The 27,167-nt window shown below is 35.0% G+C and overlaps 1 protein-coding gene across 3 annotated transcripts in view; it reads right to left on the bottom strand.

Annotated features, from left to right (window-relative positions):
* Positions 1–626: 626 nt before the first annotated feature.
* The window catches only part of LOC123523670 (uncharacterized), an 80,903-nt gene continuing 54,362 nt past the window's right edge, over positions 627–27,167 (bottom strand). For all 3 annotated transcript variants that reach the window (XM_053537833.1, XM_053537835.1, XM_053537834.1), the window contains 17 exons: positions 19,598–19,918; positions 17,972–18,164; positions 13,160–14,314; positions 12,685–12,851; positions 12,317–12,411; positions 11,451–11,515; positions 10,795–10,906; positions 9,206–9,303; positions 8,649–8,705; positions 8,187–8,288; positions 7,684–7,765; positions 7,137–7,264; positions 6,725–6,771; positions 6,187–6,293; positions 5,352–5,437; positions 3,824–3,888; positions 627–3,487 (listed from right to left, as the gene is read on the bottom strand). In XM_053537833.1, coding sequence (XP_053393808.1) covers positions 3,364–3,487; positions 3,824–3,888; positions 5,352–5,437; positions 6,187–6,293; positions 6,725–6,771; positions 7,137–7,264; positions 7,684–7,765; positions 8,187–8,288; positions 8,649–8,705; positions 9,206–9,303; positions 10,795–10,906; positions 11,451–11,515; positions 12,317–12,411; positions 12,685–12,851; positions 13,160–14,314; positions 17,972–18,164; positions 19,598–19,918 — 3,004 coding nt within the window. In that variant the 3' untranslated portion in view covers positions 627–3,363. The remainder of the gene's footprint in view (positions 3,488–3,823; positions 3,889–5,351; positions 5,438–6,186; positions 6,294–6,724; positions 6,772–7,136; positions 7,265–7,683; positions 7,766–8,186; positions 8,289–8,648; positions 8,706–9,205; positions 9,304–10,794; positions 10,907–11,450; positions 11,516–12,316; positions 12,412–12,684; positions 12,852–13,159; positions 14,315–17,971; positions 18,165–19,597; positions 19,919–27,167) is intronic.

Below are 27,167 nucleotides of genomic sequence, written 5' to 3'. Positions count from 1 at the left end.
GAGCTGAATGTCTAGCTGCCTAAACATTCCAGTCCGACCTTGGTTTACGCTATATAAATGGCGAATGTCGAGCTGAATGTTTACCTGGATAAACATTCCAGCTAGACATTGGTTTCCGCTTTATAAAAACGAATGTCTAGCTGAATGTCTAGCTGGCTAAACATTCCAGCTTGACATTCAATTTCCCTATATGAATAGTGAATGTCGAGCTAAAAATCTAGCTGACTGAACATCCCGCTCGACAGGGTTTTTTTTTCTATGTAAACGGCGAATGTCGATTGTCGATTGTCTAGCTAACTTCCTACACATGCAACACTCAAGCTTTTTGTTGTCGTTGAAGTCCCCAGTAACACCTCTGAGCATGAACAGGTCTCCCATTCTTTTAGTTTGCTCCTTCACATGGCTATGAGCGGAGTTTGAACTCACACAGACAAGGGGCAAGTGATTCGAAATCAGCGATCAAATCTAACTTTCATAGATGTCAATTTTATCATGATTCACATAGGGCCCCAATATATCAGCATTCGCTTCAGCTTCCAACTACTTTCATGATGGGTCAATTTGTCACCAATTTCGAACATCAGCTCAGCATTTAAATACTTTTACCGTCAATTAAAACGAGCAAGTCAGAACGATTCTATTTATTTTTGTCATTTATTGCTATTGTATGAAACATAAATTATGTAATATCAAAAACAACAACAGAACACACAACAATATACATATTTCTTTCTTAAATGTGTATATCTTTTGAACCATTTTTATATCTAACATGTAATATACAAGTTTCATTTGCCTCTTTCAAAATTAAATATGCTAGTATCACGTTAGCAGACGACAGTAAGTTATTCAGCAGCTTGTGAATAATATTCGATACTTTCGGATCTTTTCATTAAACTTCTAAGAAGTAAAGAAACTATATATTTACAAATAAAGAATCTCTGAAAATTATAGAATAAAATGTCACATTCTGTATAAATGAAGTTTTAAATACAAGTCAGTCACATCATTTGAAATATGTTAATTTTTTAATACATTCGGAAGTATTTTATGAAACGACTATGCATTACAAAACATACATCACGTAATACCCCATAAAATGTTACAAGTACAATTATCTTTGTACAATACAGTACAGACAAAAAAAGAAATATTATGAATGAAAATTCTGACAAAAGTAATGAGAGGGCCAGTATTGAAACTTTCGATGATCATTTTTGACTAGAAACATGTTATTGACAACATTATTACATTTGCATATACCAACTGTACATGAGATGGGAATCAATTGAATACGTTCTGCTGAACTTGGATGATGCGCCACGTAGTCTTAACGGACAGTTAAACTTCAAATGATATTTGATTTTATATGGTAGTCAACGTATAAACTCTGGGAAAGAATTTCAACTTGACTGCTGTAGAAAGAAAATGTCTGAAAATGGCGACAGTCGGCATCATTTTAGGACTGCAGAAATATCAATTTTACTTTCTTTAGTTTTGCAAACAAACATTAATACAAACGTAGTTCTTTTTGTTGCAATAATTAAGTGAATACAATTAAAATGTTGTGTCTAAAAACAAATGAAATCCATCATTTTGATATTAAATTAATCCACTGCATCTGAAACACTTAAATGCCTGAATTAAAAACATGTTTGGGTATATTTTACCTGCAAAAATATTTAAATGAGTAGGACCGTATAAACCTTTTAGTAAAAAAATGAACTGATGAAAATGTGTTAAGCTTCGTTATTGTATTCGGATCTCTCGAAGTCACAAGAGCGTGAGTAACATGAGATTGAAAAGTAAAGTTTCAATGAACTGATTGTATTTTGTCACAAAAACTGTTACCCTTTATTAGGCTTGTATAAAACTATATAAGCCTTGCATCTAATTGTTTAATGCTATTTTTTCGTAGACGGGTATACACAACATTGGAATGTTTTGCAAATGCATGAATCGCGCTAGCGTTTTTTCTTTCTATACCAATCACAAAATGACTAAATATTTAAGCACTGAGTGACCTCTTGCAAATGCATGAAATAAGGCACCATAATCTGAAAAAGTAAGTCACTGCACAGAATGGAAATTATGCATGTCATTGTATTAAAAGGTCCTTTCTGTATCTTTTCATGCAATAAATAGTTTTGGTAAGTTAGCTCTAAATATTAATGTAAGAAATTCAATCGCAAAGTTTCTTCATGTAATAAAATAAGGATCTCTCTCTCTCTCTCACACAAATACCATTTTTTCATTTAGTTCAGCTTATCGCTATCTTAATCTATTACCATTTAAGAAACTACTTTTAAGTAATTTTAAATATATCATATCTCTGGTTATGCGTTTTAAAATATGAAAGGTAATAACTTTTGTGAAGATAACTAGCTTCCTAAACATGTTGACATATGCTATATATCTAACTGGAATGTTCAAGTAATGGACGGTCATCCTATGTAAAAATATCAAAATATATAAAATATATACATCTAGAAAACAACAACAACAATCGGGAATGTTCTTCTGTAAACAAAACAGCAGTAAAGTTATCTAATACAACATTAGCTCTTTGAACTATGCTCTCAACATGAAATACAGCTAAATGTACGAAGTACGTCATGGTTTACAATGCGTTTAGCCAATATAGAAGGCTATAAATGCTATATATGTCGCAACAGTGTATTCATTTAAACTATTATGCTACAACTTAAGATTTCTCTTGTCCATCTAACATTTCAAAAGGCGAAATCATTTCATTCCTATTTACAAAAACTTAATATCAAAGAATGCACTGATGGTAATTTTACAATGTTCTTTTATCATAGAACGCAAATATGGTATTTATACAAGCACCATCTTCTGTAGCACTTTATAAAGTTCCCTCTTGAACACTACTATTCACGGCGATCAACCCGTGAACATGTCTTTGATCATCTCTATATACATAATAGACAGCTTCCATGTAGATACTGCTGTTTATTCCGTTATAGTGTACAATTCCAAACAAGTATTTGAAATTATCAAAATGTGAGTACTCATTTCCATTCGTCAAAGATTCTATACAGCCCACAATACGAACTACCAAGGAACTATGGTCGACCGCTGATATGCAGGAATGCTCCATACGGACACTGTGCTCGGTCCCTTCAACTATATACAATCCGTATTGGGTTCTTTCTTGTATTTCTGATTTATTCTGCATGGATAATATTGTAGAAGAAATGTTCAAGAAATCTTCACAGAGCCTCAAGTGTTGTTCAAATAACACACCAATGACCCGGAAGTAATGTAAGCTACTTAGTGGCGCCAAATTATCGAGCTGGAATGTAGATCCGTCTGCGGCAGACGACACTTTCATAGATTTTGTCAGCAAGGGTCAATTTCTGTGAGAATTAATTCATAACCATCGTCTTTCTTCTTCAGTTCAATGATAAACGTTGATTCATGTGAATAATGACGAATTATATTGTCATCCATGCGTACTAGGATTCTGAAAAATAAAACAAAATATGTTATGATTTAATTGAAAATCATTTGATTTTCATTGTAATGCATACAGGCTGTGTTGAAAACAGACGTCATAACGTTAACGTTTCAATATGTCTGTATATAACATTTTTGAAAATACTTATGACAAGGTTGACAACAATTGCAATTGTAATATTTCAACCGTTTGGTTAAAATGTATGTCTGATTTTATTATTCAAACTCTATCAACAGGGAAATTTCATTCCAATTCATAGCATTTTGTATTTCTGCTCTTATGCAATTTGATACTTAAAGCATTTCCAAAAACAATTAATCCAATAAGAATGTAAATACTTACCCTTTCTTTGAGCGTTTATATGAATGTTTGATTTTCGACATGGGAACATTATACTTCTCTTCAACCTGAAAACACAAATAACAACCATGTTACATACAAATAACAAACATGTTACACACAAATAGAAAACATGTTAAGCACAAATAACAATCATGCTTCACACAAATAACAAACATGTTACACACAAATAGAAAACATGTTAAGCACAAATAACAAACATGTTACACACACAAATAACAACCATGTTACACACAAATAACAAACATGTTACACACACAAATAACAACCATGTTACACACAAATAACAAACATGTTAAGCACAAATAACAAACATGTTACACACAAATATCAACATTGTTGTTATGTCTGCAACACGTATGTTAATTCATGTATCATGCACCATACAAACAAACAAACAACAAAATACATATAGTTTTCTATATAACAAGGCTCAAATATTTTAACAAGTAAATAAAATATTGTCATGCTATACAGCTATACAGAATCCTAAACTTGAAGGTGACTATTTCAGCTGATGTATGAACCTGAAGTTGTCCACTGCTTAGTGATGTATATAGATATAATGTTATGTATAGATTATAATTATGTTACAACACAAAATGTTTGCATTCAAATTTTGCATACCTAAAAATCTATAGTTGTTAATTGCTTTTATTTATCAACATATATGTCGACACTGGGCCTCCAAGAGTGATCTTGATCTTTGACATTAGGGTATCCGTATTGCGCAGGACAGATAGGACAGATAGTCTCATTATGGGGAATAGCTCTGTCAAGTAATATTAAAAAATCCCGTGATGGCAGGTTGTTACAGACGGACAAGAAAAAAGTTTGTTCACCTTTGACCTCAAAGTTTGGCCTTGACCTACTGAATTTTATACATAACATATCGTCTAACCATTGGGAACATTTATGACAGTTGACCTCCAAGTGTGACATGTGGCCTTTAAATTTAGGGTCCTAATGTTGAGCATGACGCGTTGTCTGATTACAGAACAAATATTGTGCCAAGTAAATATCAAATCCTCTGACGGATGGCAAAGTTGATGACCGGACACAAGTATGGACGGAAAGAACGACAAAATGATTGCGGCGCCATCGTATAATTCCAGACATTTGTTTTAAACGAGTAGGAGACTGATAACGTATTATGACTGCTGGTTACACTGAAAAACAAACAAGGACAATGCTCCAAAGGAGACACCACGTTCCAAGAATACAGACCCAACAAACGGGGACCTTTGTAGCAGTGTATGTGACCATTATACAAGTAAACACACAAACAAATAATAGAATACAGTGGGACACTGTTGTACAACATTGCATATAAACAGGGCTACACTTAATTTCAAAATGAGGCACATTTTCTAAAGAACTTAATATTTCTACTGATATCATTACAAGCACAATACATAAGTATTTAAAGCGCTGCTTGACTCCCCTCAAACCGATTTGCTTCTATGTAGGCAAACTACTGACGGAGGTAACACATTTGAAAATTACTTACCGCTTGTAAAAGTCCATGTAAGGTAGGAGATCTTAACATGACAGCAGTGAAGACAACTTCATGTTTCTCTCTAACATACAGCAGAACTGAAATGGAACAGAATATCATAACTTAATAATTTAAGATATTAATATTTTTCGGTAAAACACAAGTCCTTATCCTGCTATATTTCTAAGACAGACTTGTCTATCATTCAATTTGGACAGTACCATTTATTATTCGAAGGGGTGTTCATTGAAAATTTACTGACCTAATAACGAGCAGTGCTGACTATGACCATCCTGCATGGATTTGTAGGCTGATCTTGGTCTGGAACTGGTCGCAAAGGCAAAATCACTTGCCACCAGCAGGCTAATGGAAACATTCTATGGATTAACTTTACACATCTGAAACTTTCACAAACTGCACTACCCGTTTGAATGTTATATTTGTGTTATAATATCAACACATTTTAGATTTCCCGTGGAATTTTTATTTTCCCATTGGACTTTTCTGCAATTGCACTAATTTTAGCATTCTTTACTGAAACGAACTAATTTTCTGTACTGAAACATGGTCAAAAACTTCGTTATAAGTAACTCAACAAAATTAGAATCTTTGGACGTTTGACTGTATGTACCGTTCTACAAATACAGAGACCAACACCAGAGATACATGTACACTGTATTCAGAAGCTCAGAGCTTCCTTGGTATTTATGTTGTTCCTTTGTTGTTGTTTTTCCGTATGGACTGGTTCAAATAATCTTAATATTCTTCTCAGATGTAAACAATGTTTTATTTTATGATATCGCATGGCTTTTGTGTTACAGATGTAGTTTTCTTTAATGGTACTTACTATTTGAAAATGTTTGATATGGAGTGTAGTGATCTGTGCGAGGTCGTTTGGCTGCTGGGCTTATCCCATCTTCAGCACTGTCATAATGGTCAACGCTGCTCGTTATACTGGAAAAGAGTAAAAAATTCAACACATGTACATAAATTACTCTAGCATTAATGACAATCTGTAAAATACATAAACGCACTGGCAGTTTTACTTCTGTTAGAATTAAATAAGAATATACAAAATATATCATTAGACATATTTCTCTAGAAATGTTTTTGTTGCTTGCTCTTTGCTGTGTTATAAATCATACACGCACAGTTCATGCCATATTTGATGGTGGAGGAAGACCGTAGGTGCCAATTAATTATTTCAGTTTGGGCAGGCACCTTGGTCATGTTGGTAGAACTAACACCAGAAGTCAGGTGGATAGCTTACGTATGTAACAACACCAGTAAGTCTTTTTTCCAAAATAAAAACTGTAGTTTCAGTAGCTATACCCTGTAAATGTCTTACGAAAACAATAATTAATTTAGATTTAATCATTCATTACCTTGAACTTCCGTCTTCGTCTGTAATTGACAAATTAACAGGACTTGGCTGTAAAGAAAAAAAATCTCATTGTCTGAAAACTATGTTACATAATCAAAACAATCTCCACTAACAACGTCACGTTGGAATTATTCAAAACTTAAACATTCACCAACTGCTTCGATGTATACTGTATTCATTCATTAGCAGTATTGCTGTCAACTGTCCTTAAAATATCATTTTATTGTTCACTACTATAAAAAATTTAATAATATTTTGTAAAGGAATATTACGTTGAGTTATATCATTTCAGTTAATCTAAAATGTAGTTGAACACGAACCGAAATTGGTGTTTACTGTTGAAGACTTAAATACAAATACATTCACCTACAAAAGAATATACTTTTCGTATCTTCTCTTCTGGTACTACTTACCCTAGCGGAGTCATCGCTTTCGAATGTGGGTGTAAACAGTATAGGCTGAGACTGAAGGTCCGCCACGGGGTAAAATTCCGATTTGTCTAGCGCTTCGTGATATACCTCCTCGTGGCGCCTCCTGAGAGCTGTGAAAGTAAAACAAATCATTTAACATTATCAAAAAAGACATTGTTTGATATTTTTCAATTAATCTAAGGGTCCATACGACCGGTGTGGGTCCCGTCATGTCCCTTGCATATCTAAGGCAATCTTTATTGTCTAAGCTGAGACATGTAAGTTACGTATGTAATGTAAACACTGACTCACTTTTTTGTAGAAAATACACAGAAATATATTACGTTGTCAATTTTAACCAGTTGTAATACATATCACAAATATGTTTTGGGTTCTCTTTCCCGGTGTTATTTTCAATGTCGCTATACATTACATTCAATACGCGTATTGGTGAGTTCAATGGAATGAGTTCGCATCAATGAAGTTTCTTATAACTAACAGGGGCGTATTATTTCAAAGAATGGCATATATATCATCCCTGTTACCTTACCTTTGGTTCCTGGTTGAGTCTCTGTCTTGCTCACCCTGCACTGTTTCCTCCTTTCTTCATCTCGTATTTTCCTTTCGGCGCCCTGGGAATTAAGGCATATATGTTAAAAAAAAAGTGCATTTTAACTATATTACTCGAGTTTGAAGCTTCTTGCTATAACTTATTTTTGATCGACTGGATTTCAGTCACATCGACAAATTTCAGGTCATACGGTGAAGTTCCATCTATACTCATGGTGGGAAAGACCTCAGGTGCCCCATTAGCTATCATATCAGGTGGTGCAGGCTGGCACCTATATACCACCACCTCCCTCTGTAAGCCGAGTGGAGAACTACCTAACGTGACGACATGAGCTCGAAGGGAAAGTAGTGAAATTTGGGGATGTTTTATTGGAAATTGCGGTTATAGATGAAGTCAAACTGAAGTAATGTAAATATCATTTTCTCACTAATTTTCTTGTAATAAATCTAAAATGACACTGTTGTGACATCTGAGCGCCCTACCTTATCGCAAAAGACCTTTATCTGACAGTATCCTCTGCTGATAGGGAAAGCATCTTTGGTTGAGTTCTCGTAAGTGTCCACTTGTACATGTAGAGGCAGGCCCTATATGAAATTTCGTATAAACATGTAATTGCTAGAGCAAATATTACTGAAGGAAGAAAACAGTTAACAAGAAACCCCAAAAGGAAAGTCATTATAATCTAACTTTACGTCATGAAAACGAATTTCTAAGTACAAGAATGGATCAAAAAGTAATGTGTTGAATACTGAGCTGTGTTGTAAATCATACAATTCCATATCCATTGTTTAAAACGTCCGTGTTTAGTTTGTAAGTCTATTCATTTACAAAATGTATAAACGACAACTTTATCTTGCAGTATATATTCCGATCATATATTTATCATTACTGTAAAAAATCGTCCGACAAATGTTTTATGTATATTTTATACATATAGGTCTTACCTTTACGCCTTTTTGATTACTAAAATCTGTACTTAAACAGTGTACCGCAATATTCACCTGTAAAAAATGAGGTAAATGTCATAAAAACTTACTGTAAACGGAAAAACGTTACGAAACTGTAGGCTGAAGTATTTCATTTATGGAGAAAAAAAAGATAGACAAGCGTAAACGATATTTTACTCTTTGTTTTTGGATTTTATCATGAATCACTGCTCTCTTTCAAGTCGATTTTAGATTTATCTACAAAAATCGATATGTATTTTTGAAAATACAACCTTTTCGTTTCAGTAAAAACTCTGAACAATATTATAAAAATCTCATCTAAGCTGTGGCCAGGATATGGAAGTACTAAAGTTATTTCACCGTTGACAACTTCCGACCTAGATATTGAATGGTTGGCCATTATTAAAAGTTAACATACATGAATGAAGTGTAGTCAAAATTCAGATATGAATAACATTGTTATGACCTGACACTGGAAGGTGTCCGAAGACGAACAGACAGTCAGCGTGTGTACCAAAAGATGGCGCCTTATCAAGACCAGAGCTTTAGCTTACCTTCACTGGGGAGTCACGTGGATTCCATTTCACTGCAACAGCATTGTATGCTATCTCTTCGGTGCAGTTAGGGCCTATGTTTATACTGTTTTTGGTGTCTGTTGGGGGAAAATGATAACAGTTTAGTAGTTTTGTATCATTTGAAATAAAGCATACAGATGAAGCGTGAATGGGTAGTGTAATTAGTAATAGTTATAGTATGTGTGAGAGTGTGTTACCAGGATATATCAGAGCTAGGGGTACATCGAGGGTATTTTTCTCTGCACATATCGTCGAGGCCGGTAGGCCGAGACAGATATGTGAAGAGAAAAATAACGAGATGTACCCCTAGCTCTGATATATCCTGGTAACACACGAGCACTACATATTATAACTGTTTTATCGCATAGTTTATCATTAAAATTTATATATTATTTTCATTTAAATTTGTTTATTATTATTTTTACTATTTTGATTCCCTTTCTGCGCCTCGCTGACTGAAACACTAAAACTTCTGTTTTAGAAAATGTGTTCCCCAGATAAAAGTACCCAACAAATTTCTGCATTGGTTTTAAATCTTTGCATTTCATTGGCCAGACATACTGTAAAACTTGTTGTTTTGTTTGTAAAAAAAATCAAAGAAAAAGAAACATTTGAGAAATCTCAGAATTTCATATATTTCATGTATTTCTGAATTTGGCAATAACTATCAAGTTTGAAATATTCTAGTTTATTTATTCTTTTACTTTATAAATGTAGGTGTTTGTGACAATTCTTTCTCTGTGAACTGTAAATTGGAGCTAAAATCATGTTTTCTTTGAAAGGAAAAAATTATACCCCCTTGATAGGACCTCAATAGAGAAAAAGTGTTCCGATATATATCGGAACAGTTTTACTGTGCTGATATATATCGGAACACTTTTTTTCTTATGAAACTCCATAGAGATTTCCGTGTTGATATATATCGCAACAGTTTTGTAAGATATCAGCACAGTTTTGTAGTAATAATGTGTGTTACTATGTATAACATGCTGTAAAGATCAAAGGAAAATTGCCGCACTATGCGATAAAGGTGAATATTGAACATTCAACCTTTGAGAAAATCATTCTGAAATCCTATTACAGTCAGTGTAGCACCATGGCGTCGTTTATCTTTCATTACATGAAGATCATCATGGAGAATTAATGAATATCAATTAATCATACCGTGCACGTGAAAAATGTGTTTTGCGAAAAGTAACAGCCTTTAATATGTATGTTACTAAAATTAGCACCATTTTTTTTTTATATTGATGGGCTAATCAAAGTGGTCAGTCGGAAAATAGTGGGGCCTACAAAGAGCCTTTTTAGACAAAAATACAGTGGCATCTGGATGAACACTACACCGACTGTTGCTAAGATGTGATATTTATAGCATCTTTTTCAGTGAATTATCGAAATATTAGAGTGAAATATATCTAAAAAATAGTATATTTAGCCATGGTAGCCTTCGTGTGATTATTGGCTATGTGGTGCGATTGTCACCAAACGGCCAGCAGGAGTATTAAAATATTTTCGTCGTAGGTACACTCCCGCACACTTTGAGGCAGTCTGCAACAGACTTGACATACCTATATCAATAACTCGTTGTTTGTAACTATGTTGCCGGCTATGCCAGAATTCCCAAGATTTTCTTTCGTCTTCTAGGTGTTTGTCTTCTCTGAACACCACCATAATTACTGACTGGAAAAAACATAACGGACCTAATATTTCTTCAGAACTAAAGGCATGAGACGTCCATGTTATATGATAGCCGCACCATGAGAAAACCAACACAAATATTGCATTTGCGACCAGCATGGGTCCAGACCGCGCAGTCTGATCAGGATCCATGCCGTTCGCTTTCAAAGCCTACTGCAATTAGAGAAACCGTTAGCGAACAGCATGGATCCATGCTGGTCGCAAATGCACTATGTTGGTTTTCTCACGGCACGGCTCAATTATATAATATTTATAACACATTCTTTGACTTTTCAGTCTATCCTGTAGGTGGCATTAAACTGTTTTCTAAAGCCTCTCCTATCTGTACTGAACAATTTAGAATATTTATTTTCAAAAGCAATAGTCTACAAAAATGAAATGTTAGATTATATACTACTATTTGGGCAGAGAGTGTGTTTTTAAGTCACATCTGCAATTTCAGTTTATATGAGGCATGTTAAAGAGGGAAAGTTTTTTTTTTAAAAAATACCTAAAGACACTTAAATGCATAAATATAACTTCTTACCTTTAATGTCTGGCTTTTTATAGTTCGTTGTCCGTCATGTTCCAGTGTTAATCCGTAATACTGACCTATATAAATATTAAAGATATACTATGCACATCTCTCACTGGAATATTTTGTCATTGTGTATTAACTTTTAAACGTAGAAAACCCTAATCAAAACGTAGCTAAATATAAAAACTAACTACGTAAGTAGAACTGCATTCACATATGACTTTTGTTATAAAAAAAGCTGTCATTTGAGGTGGTAGGACCAATACATACCGTGGATATTTATGTATTTGTTATGTATCACTCTTAACGGAAAACATGATACTTTTGTACACTTTTAGAAGACCATCGTAAACGGCGACATTTTACAATATTAACGTTTTAGAGTTAATAAAAGTTGTAGTTTACCAAATCAAACTTGAAATGCTATTGGTGATTATTTACTTGTGTTGTTTCTTTCATAGACGATATTTTTGGTAATCGAGAACATTAAACTTTATCATTCAAATGGACACTAAAGACTTTTTTTTAAATCTGATACAGTAATTATTTGATGACGTGTTAAGGGATGTTGCCTGCCTTTAAACATTATTTTGACTCCATATTTACTCTGATTATACTATAAAGGTACATACTTTCGTAATTACAACTTTCGTAATTACAAAATATTGTAGTTAAACAAAATACTAAAATGCAACAATTTTCTTTGGAAAAAAAAATAAAGTTACATTTTAATGAAATGACTCATATCTCTAAACTGCTTTAAATTGAATAAAAATGTTAAACAAACTAAATGCTCTATAAAAATGACAAAAAAACGTTCACTTTCTTGTATGACTCGTTTGAGAAACTATATTCGTGAGTATTATTGCGCTTACCTTTATTGAGATATGTTATTCGGTCCTCCTCAATCCTCTGTGTGGTTGATATTGGACATTCCAGGAAGTACTTGTAACCCGCGGGATCTTCCTCCCTTTAAAAAAATCCAAAATTTAATTTTCATATTAGGATTTATTTAAGTTCGCATTAAGATTTTGTAAATATTATATGCACGGTTACTGCAAGTTTAATATGTGCACATTAACGTCATCATTTAATTCAACATGAAACGAGTTAACGTATTCCATTGCATTTGAAACTTATTTTCTTAACTGTCGTACTCTTAAAGCACAAGTCTTAAGAGAAAGAACAAGAACAGATAGAATAACATGGCTCTATAAATACTTTGTAAACAATAAGCACTTACAATTTTGTAATACCAGATTTCGCCAGTTTGTCCAGCGGATGCCAGTACTGTTTCACGTACATCGGTGGTGCCGACTTCCGTCTCCTAGCAACCTTGCCTCCACGCTTATCACCTTCGTCGCCAGATCCGTCTGGATATCGCTTGAGATCAACGCCCTCAGAATATTGCTTAAAATAAATGTCCATCACATCAAACATTATGAATTTGTTTTTGTTTTATTCACCACTTCCCAAATATTTAAGTAAAAACAACGTGAATACATGAACAACTTTACATTACGCTATAAATCTATTGACTTTACATGGTGTTGTATAGTGTAATTTTATACAAAAGATATTATCGTTTCAAATTGAAAAGCTTTTGTTTGTTTGCTATCTTCCTACACGGCAAAACATGAAATCTGATATCTATATCTAGGTATTTAAACGTAAGAGTGCATCAAAAATGCTCTCACATAAAACTAGTTTACACATACCACGTGATTCGGTTCCCTTGGAGACACACACGGTTCACAGAAGCCACTGTCAGGAGATTTAAGGCTGTAAGTTTCTTTACCGTGCCCTCTGCCACTTGGATTTTCATGGACGTAAGGAGCTTGTTGCTGTATATATCTCTCCAGCATTATATCACAATCAGAGGTCGCAGCCACGGTGGACCGAACTGGGTTTTGGTACATACTAATGGCTCCAGAGTTCACATCAGGGAAATAATACACTGGGGGAGGACCATTTGATGCATGGCATATGTTTGCTGCACTATTTGAACTATTAGTCTGATAACCATTTTGGTTTGTAGCAGGGACAGAGTTCTGCCTTACATATTGTTTGGTTTCAAGCGTTTGCGCATGCGCAATCGCACTGTCTTTGTTAAATATTGGTACAGTCACACGTCGCGTCACACTAGCACTTTCTATTGTTTGCGGAGCATCCACTAAACGAGTTTGTGTACAGTTTTGTGCAGTCTTTATTTCTTTGGTAAGAGACAGGGGAGATGATGAGGTGTGAGCTGTTGATGACGTCAGATGTGACGATGAGTATGTTGTCATGGGAACGGGAGATGCGTCCAAACTTTCAGCCTCTATGACAGGCAATGTTACAGGTAGGTTTTCTAATATAGTCTCATGATTCTTTTCAACAGATATGTCTTTTAAAACAGCACTGTCAGTTATATATGTATATTTATCCTCTACGTTATTTGTACAAACACCCTCTCTTCCACCGGGAGGAAGATTTGAAACTGCTGTTTCCAGTTCCGTTTTTTCACTTATAGTCTGTTGATCTTTTTGATTCATTCTCTTCATAATTTTTTCTGTCAATGCTTTCACAAGCTTCTTTGATAATTCTTGTGTTTTTACATTTACTTGTTCTTTCGGCTCTCTCGGTCGTCTGCTACTGCAAGTGACTTTCTCCGGAGGCAATACCGCGGTTACTGCGGGTGCTTTATTTGCACTGCAAGACTGTGCTGGAATGTCACCGCTCATATCTTCCAAGCTCCGCATGGCCACAGGCAATTCGGGAACAGAAGCGTCTGTGGTATTTTCGGAGCTGTGAACAACTGATTGCGGCACTTCTACATACAGTTGTGAAGGGTCCACAGTTTCGGCGCTAAAACAACTTGTTTCTACGCAAACCTGAAATATCGAATTGATATGATATATTAATGTCATCTGCTCAACTTTAGTTTATTAAACTTGTCGTTTTTTTAAAGATGAAGACATTCAATGTTTTTCCTATATTTAATTTTCAAAATGGCAAATATGAGCCAACCCACATTAAACATACGAAATGTAATTATCTCAGGATGTATTTTTTCTCTCTTTTTTTCCTTTAAGACTTGTTACCTATAATCAAAATGTCTTTTTGATTATGATACATATGTTTATGTGCTTATTCCTTGAACAGCTTCATATCAGATTTGATCTAATGGTTGATCATATTGCCATTAAACTGTTCTAAATTTAGTAAAAGATATACAGTTGAATATTGGCCGTTTATCTTTAACCGGTGAAAAAAAGATATCGAATGTCTTTTGACAGCGAGCTCAACAATCTTGTCTATGTTACAGACTACTTTTTGTACCTACATTTACTAATTACCATTAGTTGTATACATTTTTGATGGGAAAAATTTTACATAAACATGCGTTCTCTTTGGCAAAAACAAACCGTAACGTCTTGAAAAGAATTTGTGTAAACATTTACACAAAAAACAGCTTATCTGCAACTGTCTGAAAGTAAAATATCGTGACCTTTGTGCACCACTTTATACTTTATAACCATAATATTCTAAAACTTAGTTCATAAAATATTTAACTTACATACTAAATCCAAATATTCCGATAAATTAGACGACAACGTTAAAATTAACACTACCGGCACACACTATACATGCCATAAAATAAATTTAATGTATAAAAAATAATGAAAAACAATACGCTATATTCCTAAACATGTAATATTACTTATGATCCTACAGATTACTTTGATCATACCGCCGCATAGTAAAATGCCGATTTAATAGCGCGTGACTTTAACAATACGCGCTTTAACATTTAAGGCAATATTTAGATAAAATTATATGTAACTCAGTAGTTATGATATAGAAAATATGCCAAATGTAATATTCCACTTTAATCGTGTAACAGATGTGAGCAAAAATCCTTAAATATTTAAACAAGATTGGGGCTTCCAATATAAAATGAGGTATCGCATAACTGTTATAAAGCCGCAAAATGGTAATTTAACTAAGATAAATGGCCCGGAGTAGCTTACAACTGAAACAGAAACCATGGCTTAACTCTCTTTTGACCCATAAAACGATGTATTTCACGGTAGCCAGAAGAAATGTGATTATGTTTGGCGTTTTTTTAACCCGTATACAGTTATATTCAATCTAGGTGATGATTTCAACTTTTTCCTGTGAAACTAATCCTTGATATCTATGGAAATTTGCTGAATTATAAAAACACAGGTTTATTGTCAATTCAATTTTCAGTATAAAGGTAAAGGTCTTGTTTATTATAGTGTCACCCCTATTGAAAGGGCCAGCCAATTTGGCTTATGAGACACCTTTACCATTTACCTCCCAACTCCTACCACTATGCCAGACGCCAGGCGGATAGAAGTCGGTAACCATTCATTTAACTAGCTCACGGCTCACGAACCGGCCATTTCGGAACGAGTCCCATGACAAACGTCCCCCGGACGAACGCTCCCCATAGGGCTCGATCCTTCGACCTCCCGATCCCGAGGCGGATGCCTGAACCACTGGGCCACGGTGATCGGTATAACTAGTATAACTAATTATAATGATACTTAAAAGCATTTGTCATGATGATATTTCTTGATGGGCGCTTAGTTCAAATATGTTGTTATAAACATGTTATTAACCTTTACCCTGCTAAATTTCTATAATGGACTGGTCCTTTATTCAATTTGGCCAATACCATTTATTATTCGAAGGGTTTTTCACTGAAAATTTACTGACTGAATAGCGAACAATGCAGACCATGATGTGCAGGCACTGGTTGCAAAGGCAGAATTACTTGCCGCCAGCAGGCTATATGTTAAACTAGAGCTATCACTAAAGGTGATGAATGTACCCCCGCATGCACTGACACAGTACATTGCAATTTGACGCACACAAGATTGCATAATTATGTGGACTGTATGTATATAGACTGTATGTATACAGTATAGTAACAAAAAACAAAGTCCCATAACTATGCAGAATATATCTAAAAGAATGTAACATGCACCATGCACAACTAGGGTTGGTACTGATCACTTGTGTGAAGTTTCATTAAATTGTGTGTAAGGGTTTGGTAGATCAGGCACGCACAAGATTGCATATGCAGACTGTATGTACATAGTATGTTAACAAGAAACAAAGTCCCATAACTCTGCAAATTTTTGTCGCTGAAAGAACCTAACATGCCCCATGCACAACTACTGTTGTTACTGATCACTTGTGTGAAGTTTCATTAAATTGTGTCAAGTGGATGAGGAGAGATGGTGCGTACAAGATTGTGTCTATGTATACAGTATAGTAACAAAAAAACAAAGTCCCATAACTCTGCAAATTTTTTTTCTGAAAAAACTTAACATGCCCCATGCACAACTACTATTGTTACTGATCACTTGTGTGAAGTTTCATTAAATTGTGTCAAGGGGATGAGGAGAGATGGTGCACACAAGATTGTGTCTATGTATATAGTATAGTAACAAAAAACAAAGTCCCATAACTCTGCCATTTTTTTTTCTAAAAGAACCTAACATGCCCCATGCACAACTACTGTTGGTACTGATCACTTGTGTTAAGTTTCATAAAAGTGTGTCAAGGGGATGAGGAGAGATGGTGCGCACAAGATTGTGTCTATGTATATAGTATAGTAACAAAAAAAACAAAGTCCCATAACTCTGCCAATTTTTTTTCTAAAAGAACCTAACATGCCCCATGCACAACTACTGTTGGTACTGATCACTTGTGTGAAGTTTCATTAAATTGTGTCAAGGGGATGAGGAGAGATGGTGCGCACAAGACTGTGTCTATGTATATAGTATAGTAACAAAAAAACAAAGTCCCATAACTCTGCAAATTTTTTTTCTAAAAGAACCTAACATGCCCCATGCACAACTACTGTTGGTACTGATCATTTGTGTGAAGTTTCATTAAATTCTGTCAAGGGGATAAGGAGAGATAGTGCGCACAAGATTGCGTCTACGGACAGACGGACAGACAGACAGACAGACAACCTGAAACCAGTATACCCCCCCCCCCCTTACAACTTTGTTGTCGGGGGGTACAATAAGTCCCTTTCTGCATTTCTACATGACATAAATTGTAAGCATAGCTCTCAATCACAACGTGAAAGAACAACGTAATAACAGTGTACTAGACGCTTCAGATATTAAAGAAGCTAGTGCCAACAATATCATGCTTAATTTGTTGTGATATGACATTGTCACCGGCAGTAGCTACTTATGTATTTGGATTCAATTTACAGCGTGAATATAACAATCCACAAAACTGCAATATGTTATTGAAAATAATATCAGGCATAAATAAAATACATGTCGTGGCTTTTGATTTTCACAGTGCTGTGGCATGGATTGAGCTAACATTTATTTGCCGCTCCATACCGTACACTGTTGAGTATGCGTGTTAGAGTAGTTTCGTACAAATGTCTTGTATGTGCTCAACTAAACGTAACTTTCAACCTTTTTAAGATTATACATATTTGAACTAAGAACTGCTGCATTTAGCAACTACATGCATATTTCACTTACCTCATTTATCACTTCTTCTGCAATGCTGACAGGGCAGTTAGTATTTTCTGTTGCTATGACAACAGTTGTATCCTCGCCACAATCCCTGTTGAAGAATTTGTCCACTTCAGAGGCTAATGTCGTCTGCAACATTTGCATATAATCACCGTCCCCCTCACTTCCGGTTTCAACCTTTGCAGACGACCCGTCATCTCTATAACAATCGAACGAATGAAGTCAAACTGCAAGCTTTATTGCAGAGGAGATTTTTAAAATATTTTCTTTAATTCTGGCAGAACAAATGTATATAAACCCGCAAAAAGTACCATCTACAAACCTTAACTTACAGTCTTTAGTAAAACTTTCTTCTTTATGATGTTTCTTTCAAACAAATCGAAAATATCCGTTTATATTTATCAAAATGACTTAATGTGCAAACTAAAAAACTTGTAAATGTAAAATTGAATTGCTCAATATTGTAACCTTGAGCAAGTTAATGATATCTCGTCCACGCATGCGTGAAACAGATCTTTTTGCAAAATAATGTTCTATTTCTTTTTGTTTATGAACAGGAAGTTCAGTCCCTATTATAATTTTTGAATACAATCACAAGACCTTGAAATTTCCAAGGTTGAGGCAGTCTGAACTTTGTAAGACAAAGTGCAAAAACTGTCGTGTTCTTTTTCTTTGGAATGAAATCCTCGAACGGAGACAATTACCGTCTAGAACTTTTGGGATATTTTTAACATTTTTCTTTCTTTTAAGAATCTTTAAGGTGCCTTAATGTCAATGAAACTAACTGAAAAGTAAATATTTCGCACCTATTATGGTTTTATACCAAACGAAGTAAATTAGTTGTATCAATCTGATATTACCATATTTGAGAAGTTATTATTTTTTAAATTGAATACGGTTAAGTATGAACAGGAGTAGTTTACAAAGCAAAGTATAGTCAACAACTGTGTAGTACAGACAACAAGCTTGCATATTTGAGGATGGGTACCACGTTCACACTCAAAATAAAATCAGAATACGAGTTACGTAATATGAACCGAACAAGAAAGTGCAATACTTGTGTCCTTTCTGGTCTGACCTTGATTTTGAAGACAGACAGACAAAATTGTGTTATTTAAGATTTGTATAAGGGTTAATAGAAGTATAACCCAGAGAAGGAACTGCAATGTTTTAGGACCCTTCTGATGCCCTAGACCATCATCTTGAAGGAGAAGTCGGATACTTTGCATTGCAAACAAAACTAATTCCTGGTTGCTGTAAAATTTCATTAATGGTAACGAAGTTTTGTCCGGAAAAGAAAGCTTAGTATTTTAATACTCTTTGGGCCACCATGAAGTCTGTGCATAACATGTTGTTGCAATATTATAATATTATTCAAATATAAAACATATATTACCATAACATGTTATGTCTTTTCAAATCATATCTTACTAGATTACATCCCCATCTCTAAGATATGATATATAATTTATTTAACTGCCGTTTTGTAAATACCTTTATACCATTTAACTGTTCTCAGATTTATTTTCCAGTATACACACAAGCATTTTTAAATAAAGGGAAAGCTTTCACAATTATTTTACAATTTTTTATGCAAGATTTACTTCCCTTGCCTAGAGATTAGATATGTACCTCATTATGTCGTAAATAGAGTTGATTTTGTCGCCTATTTTCATCCCGCTTCTATCCAGGGCAGGGAGGTTGATGTACTCGTGCAAGAGGGCCACTGCGGACGCATGCGTGTCAGCGTCATTAGCCGATGCGGTTGCCGCTGTGAGCGGATGTCCGTAAAAGGCACGGATATCGTCAGGCGGGCCGTCGGTAGTGGGTGTGTGTTTCCCAGTGGTACTGCTGGTGTTATCTGTCTTGCCAATACCGACGTCGTCGTTTTCATTGCTGTTGTTGTTTCTATCAAAGCCATTATCTACGTTGCTGTCCGATTTCAGGTCTTCTCTGAAAATAGAAAAAGTTTGAGTTAAAATTATTTTTGACTATAGCGAGGTAGTGGGTTCAAACTCGTACGGCACGAATACAGGAAGGCAGGAGTACAGGAAAGTTATGAATATTTAATATATCGATATATAGATCTCTTTTGCTATATTGAATTTCAAAACATTGAAATGTCGTTATTTGTTTCTGGGTTTTAAGTTACAACGAATCGGCTAAGATCAATGAGCAATTTCCCAGGAAGACCCCCAGTGCCGCCTCCACCCCTTATTTCAGGCAAGGACGGACATAGACCTGTATATAATCACTGACATTTTGTATGTTATCTGAATATCAGACTGAAGACATACATAAACTGAAATCTTATTTCATAAGACGTGAACATGTGCTATATAAATAGCATATTCATGCTTAAACGCTCTTAACAGAATCTTTTTACCTCAGTCAATTGTGACAAGCTGCACGTCGATTGTGGCTGTCCGCAGTCTGTTGAACCTATTTGCGGTTGGTTTTTAACCATATAATTTTACAATATTTTGTGGTATAACAAAAAATTGCATACACATAACATCATTGGGGAAATTATTTCAAGTAGTAGTAAGTAGTAAGTTGATGAAAGGACTTGAGGTGCATCATCTTTTGTATTTATTACATATATGACCACAATTAGCACCTTGAAACTTCTTAGTTTAAAAAGCATTTTGAAAAGTAAATGTTTAATTGCTCTAAGAAAGTGGCTTCGCTTCGAGAGGGCTCTGTGTGTGGGGGGGGGGGGGGGGGGGTGTAATAACACTATATTTAACATATGCGACCAGTGTTTCCGGATTTATGTACAATTTACTATCTTGTATCCCACAAGTAACAGACAACTTCTCCAAATCATTCAAGAATCAGAGGTAGAATATATATTCATTATACAATAGAAGAAAATTTCTCTTTAAAGGAAATAAGTTCTTAGAGACACGTGTATGAATATTGTCTTGTATGACTATTCACGGTTTAAAAACAGCGACAATGTGGGCGACGAATTAGTTCAACCTGTTAACATTACCACTAAGATACGATTACCAAAATCATTTTATTTCTACGCTTCGATTACTATGTACAATTTTACCACTGAGTCAATATAGTTTGACAAGCTTGCGTGACAATATGTAAATGAAAATGAATCATTAAAATGACTTATAATGTATAATAATGTATAAAAGGCCTTCAACTGTTGATCTTTATCCAACACCAGAAATTTCAAAAGGATTCTAGATCTTTATAATCTATTTCAACAGCAAAACTTCAATATTTGACATATCAACAAGTATGATATTCGGTTTCATTTTGACCTTAAGCAAAGGATATATTAGATCTATTTGGATAAAATGAGAACAGTAATTAAACTATCAATGACTATAAACATTGTGGTATTCGTCAAATTCACATATCTTATTTCAGTCATCAGTCAAAGTACGTCCGATTCACCCATCTTATTCCAACCATCAGTCATGGTGAAACATCAGTCACAGTGCAACAGTTTAAAACCTCTTATCAAAATAAATTTACACTTCGCATTAAAGATTCCAACGTCAGTATATAATTAAATTATCTGTCAAATTACGCTAGATTCCAATCATCACTCAATCGAAGCCAGATTCACAAACCACTTCCACTAATCAGTCAAATGAAGTCAGACTTACATGTCTTTGCCCAACTATTGTCAAAGTACAACAGATTCATACATCTTATTCAAAATCATCAGTCACAGTACGCAAGACTTAAACATATTTTTTTTTCACATTATCACCCAACCTCGTCTTAATCAGATTCACGTCTTTTTCTAATAACCAGTCAAAGAACTACCTAGTTGCCAGTCGCGTTCGCAACAAACTTACTTTTAGGAAAAGCTTTAATCTGCAATTACAGAACATTATCATGCTTCTATAACCAAAACGACAAACAAAATAACGTAGAACACTATACTTGATGGCAGTTAAGACGTCCGCCACACAAAGCGAGACGAAGTTTTAGTGCAATTTTAGTTTATACTATTGGACGGTAGCTTGATTAGAAAGCTTAAAGTACTGGTGACATATGAGATGTGGCAAGACCAAAGTGGAGCTCGACCTCACAACCCTCGGGTTCAACGGTCGACACCTAAACTACTCTAGTGGTTAAACCGTTATGGACAGCATAAGAAAAACTAAATACCCTTTCATCTTAAACAACACGTGCAAACTGATGAATTGTGCATTACAAGCAACGAAATGACATTTCTGAGTATAGCTATATGTAAAAGTGTCCAAAGGAAAAAAACCAATCTATGCTTTTTGGATCGTGTGTGGTGTCTGTTGTATTTAATGGTTCCCTAAACAGCTAACCTTCCTCATTTTCAATTGCTGTAAATTAGGGAACTGTCCTGTAGGACCACATTTGTAACAGATCGCATTTGTAACAGATTTCATACGTATGCGATCGCATTCGTAACAGGTAAAATGTGTTACGAATGTGTTTGTCCAACATGGGGGTTGACATGAGAAGCACATATGTATCATGTTGAGTTTTATACTGCAAATGTTCAATGAGTTGGTTGTCATCGCAACATCATTAAATAACTACCATAAGCACCATCACAAGTTAGCGTCGTCGTCGTCGAGGTCAATGACATCATAAAATTATTTGAGCCGCATCATGAGAAAATGGGCCTTCGGGAATCTTCGGGGCTTTGCGACCAGTGTAGGCCCAGATCAGCCTGCGCATGCGCGCAGTCTGATCATGGCCCACACCGTTCGCTGTTATTTCAAAGAAGGCTTATTCTACCTGAATATGAAATTTTCTGACTCTGATTCAGATGCATAAATGCACAGGTCAGCCTAAATATAGACTTTCCGGAAATTCACGAAAATGTCCGAATGCCAATTTTTCCGTGACGTGGCTCAATTGTTATAATCATTTCTGCTTCCATTGCCACTACCACTTTAATATAATTACAACTTCAGCTACTTCTACTGTTACCTCGACTTGCTGAAATGTAGACCAACATGCTCAGGTCACTGGTTCGAACCCGGTGGCGACATACATTTGTAGCTATAGTTCGTCATCCAGAGCTGTTTCAAGTTGGTTGACAAACAGGAAGCTGCTATGTCACGGGACAAATTATATACAACTTGTCATGGACGGAGTCGTTAGCCTTAAGTCTAGGAGGGTCCGACCTTGTGCTGCGAACTAATGTCTATGGGATTTTAAGAAAATACACCTTATTTTCTAATTACCCTCACCCCACTGAGTCCGTCTGTAGGCCTTCTTTTATTATAATCCGGCCGTGAAATAGCGGAGTCTGTGCGTTCGTGCAGTTATATATATAAATATAAGTTCATGTCCTTGGTATAACTTGCCCATTCATAGTCAGATTTTCAAATTATTTGGTACAAATGATCATCATGGATAGAAGGTGTGTTGAGATCATGATCCTTGTTGCTACATGTATATATCCAAGATCAAGTTCACAGCTTTGAACTTACATTGGTTTTGTTATTTTGTTGTAATATATATGTTTGTGCCCGAATCATAACCCGCTTTAGTCAGATTTCCAAATACTTTGGTACAAATAACCACCATTTATTGACAATCTGTAGTGATCATATTACATCTATTACTGCAAACGTCTCAAATTTTGGGACCCTGTAGAATGGTTTCGATGAATATTATTTTTGTTTGTTGGATTCAGAGCGCCTGTTTTCAACAGTATTTAAGTAATACAGTTTCGGGCAGTTAATCTTATCATTAATCCTAAAACGGACCAGTCCAAGATGATGATGGTTATTATGATGATGATGATGATGATAATGATGATAAAAATGTCAGTAATATTAAAATCAGTACAACAGTATCTTTATGTTAGTAACAGACAACTTCCCAGCTAGAAACAGCACTGAGTAACGAAAATAGCAACAGATACGAGTAGTTTTCACCCGGTCTCGAACGTGTGTCCCTCGACACTCTAGTCGACGGTAAGTTCTTCCCATTTATTTCAACTGAAATTATACCCTGGCTCATATACGAGTTTACACTCGTGTGTTCGTTTACGGGTCTGGTAAAACGCACTGATACACGTAAGGTATTAACTAGGTGGATGAAAGACACATTGTCAATATCTCTGGAAATTCTGGCCCTGACTAGAAGTTCAACTCGCTCCGCCGGTTTCGTAATCTGCAAAACTATCCACTGCACCAGCCTCACCGATGGAGTTACTCGTGCCGCTCCTATAGAGATACAAAATAAGAGTGTTTCCATACGAATGCTGACACCAGGCCTGGCAAGACAACTCTCATAGTAAATATAATCCAATAAAGTTCACGCCAGAGTTTTAAGTTGGACATATTTCTTTTGTCGTCAGTTTAAGTTTTTTATGTTTAAAGCAATGCGAATTGACAAAGATAAACAAAACGAAAACGAAATCCCTATCTTGCAGCGAACCCGTGGACACCGACGACATCAGGATCAGAAAAATAGTCATTAGCAGTCCTCGATTTGTCAAGCCAGTCACTATTTTTAAGTATACATAGATGTATATATACCCAGTGTTCAGCTTTAACAAGACTTTCTATGTTAGTTGAGACTGCCTTGATCTTGATTTTCGAGTGCGCTTTATTTGTTGTTGAAGCGATACAACCATCGAATTGCCGATTATAAAAGTTGAACAGGGATCGCATGTGGTGTATCTTCCCTTTTAATTATACATATTCATATACTTGTATTCATGCATTTAATAAAAATGAAATCTTACAAAGCAAAATCTAAAATGAGAAGTTTATAAGTGACATGTACATGAAGTACTATGAACAGACCAGTCATGATAACCATTCGGTATTCTTGCCAAGTTTTATTGCCAGATAACCAACCAGTACCGAGATATTAACCTAACCGGAAATATCCCTCTAATCAGCAAGAGGGCCGTCATGGCCCACTATCGCTCACATGAGTAATACTACACAATACATGTTATTATATAACTGATATACAAGTTTGATCAAAATGAAATAATAAATATGGCCTCTATTGTGTTAACAAGACTAAAATAAGCAAATTTTGCCATTTCAGCCATAAGTCTGAGATCAGTGGCGCGATATGGCTGTTTTGAAAGGAAGTGAGATCCTATATAAGTTTAATGAAAATCAAATAATAAATGTAGTCTCCAATGTCTTCACAAGCAGCATTTTTTACCAATTCAGGGGCCGTAACTCGAAGTCAAATAAATGGTGCAATACGGTTGTCTTGAAAGGAACCGAGATCTTATAGATATATAAGTTGTATGCATATTGAGTCAAAATAACAAAACATGCGGTCTTAATCGGGTTCAAAAGGCTAAAATCAGTAATTATTGCCATTCCAGGGGCCATAACTCCTAGATGAATAAGGTGATATGGCTGGTTTTCGAAAGGAACCGAGATATAGATCTATATTAAGTTCTGTGCAAGTTTTGTCAAAATCAAATGATAAATATTGTCTCTGTCATATTTGAAAAAAAATGTGAACGGACGGATGATCGCAATAGCTTACTTTGTCACTTCGTACAAGTGAGCTAAAACATGTTACAAATGTGTTTCAGATGTAAAAATGCACTTTTTTGTTCATTTTTCCGATTGAAAATGACATGCGACAAATGTGATCAGATGTCACATCAAAAATCGGCATCGATCACATTCGTCACAAAAATTGTTACATATGTGCTTGATTTCTGTTACGTATGCGATCTCATTTGTAACACGTGTTACAAATGCGATCTGTTACGAATGTGGTCCTACATGTCCAAGCAATACCAATACTTTTTTTTAAACGTTTCCCTTCAGTTTTTACAGTTCTTTATTAGATTTTCGACAACACAGCCTTTATCAAAACATATCAATTTAAATGATCAAAACAAAAAACGTGGCTGGAAAATCTGAGTATGAATAAATCATATACAATGTAAGTGATCTGAACATAGTTTTATGTAACGATGCTATATTTTGGCCTTTTTTCTCCCTGTTACAACTGTAAGCTTAACTCTTACCCTGCGAAAGTTCTATAATGAACTTGTCCATCTTTCAATTTGGACAGTACCATTAACTATTAAAAGGGGTGCTTACAAAAAGATACAGACTGAATGGCGAACAGTGCAGATCTTGATCAGACTGCACGCATGTGCAGACTGATCATGATCTACACTTGTCGCAAAGGCAGAATCAATCGCGTCCAGCATGATAAGGGATAATATGTCTAGACAGGAGTGCATGAACCGAATCATACATCTAATGTCTTATCAGTGCAGTGCACAAAATCACAAACAGCTGCGCTGTAAATTTATACAAGTGCTTTCTCTGAAAAGTTAAAATAAAATTTGTGGAAACTTTTCATCAATGTAATCGTCCTTTTCAAACAACTTGAGGCATGAAAAGATACATTCACCTGTGAATGCAGCGATAGTTTTTCATTATATTTTTACCCAAAATACCTTCAAACTATTAAATAACACAGACAAATTGTAACCTTGATCTTGATATAAGATAAATAATAATACGCAGTAGACGCGTAGGGACACAAATTCAAAACTCCCAAGTTTGACGATGAGCTTCTTGTTTTTGTTTTATTTTAACTGACTGCGCATATGGTACCTGAATAATATGTAATATTTCATTTTGCTTAAATTCTATATTTTATATTGATAAGCTATATATGGAACTGTGACAATTGAATTTCACGTTGATTAAATCTTATTTTTCAGAGCTATAATCAACTAGAACTGTCACAGGAGTGACTCATACCCCCACCATACGGTCTTGTCACAGAAGAATGGCAACCATAAGAAATCTTAAAAATACTTTGGAGTACTTCATCCTGGGCTTCCACATATAAGTAATACTAGTATAATACTAGTATGGTAATACTAGTAAATATATTAAATCTCTAATATTAGAGATACACTAAAAGTGAATACAAAAAATGTCTAACCGACCCATGTTACCACAGAAAATGTATTTACTTTTTACATAGGACTTATAATAAAAAAGTTAGAAAAATACCTAAAATATTGAAAATCTAAAAATAGGATTTCTAAAATTAGACTAATTCCTGGAATTTAAGGGGAAGAAACTCAGTACGAAACTTAAAAAAAAGGTTACTTCCCTTTGGCTCTAAGCCAATCAGAATGAGATATAGTGAAAATACATCAAAATTAACCTTAAATTCTAGGTAAAAGGGGACACAATTCAAGAAAAATTAGTGTCAG

The sequence above is a fragment of the Mercenaria mercenaria genome, chromosome 3 (genome assembly GCF_021730395.1).
Source record: "Mercenaria mercenaria strain notata chromosome 3, MADL_Memer_1, whole genome shotgun sequence".
Taxonomy (NCBI): Eukaryota; Metazoa; Mollusca; class Bivalvia; order Venerida; family Veneridae; genus Mercenaria; species Mercenaria mercenaria.
Note: the sequence above shows the minus strand (reverse complement) of the source record. Positions and strands in the feature narration are given on the sequence as shown.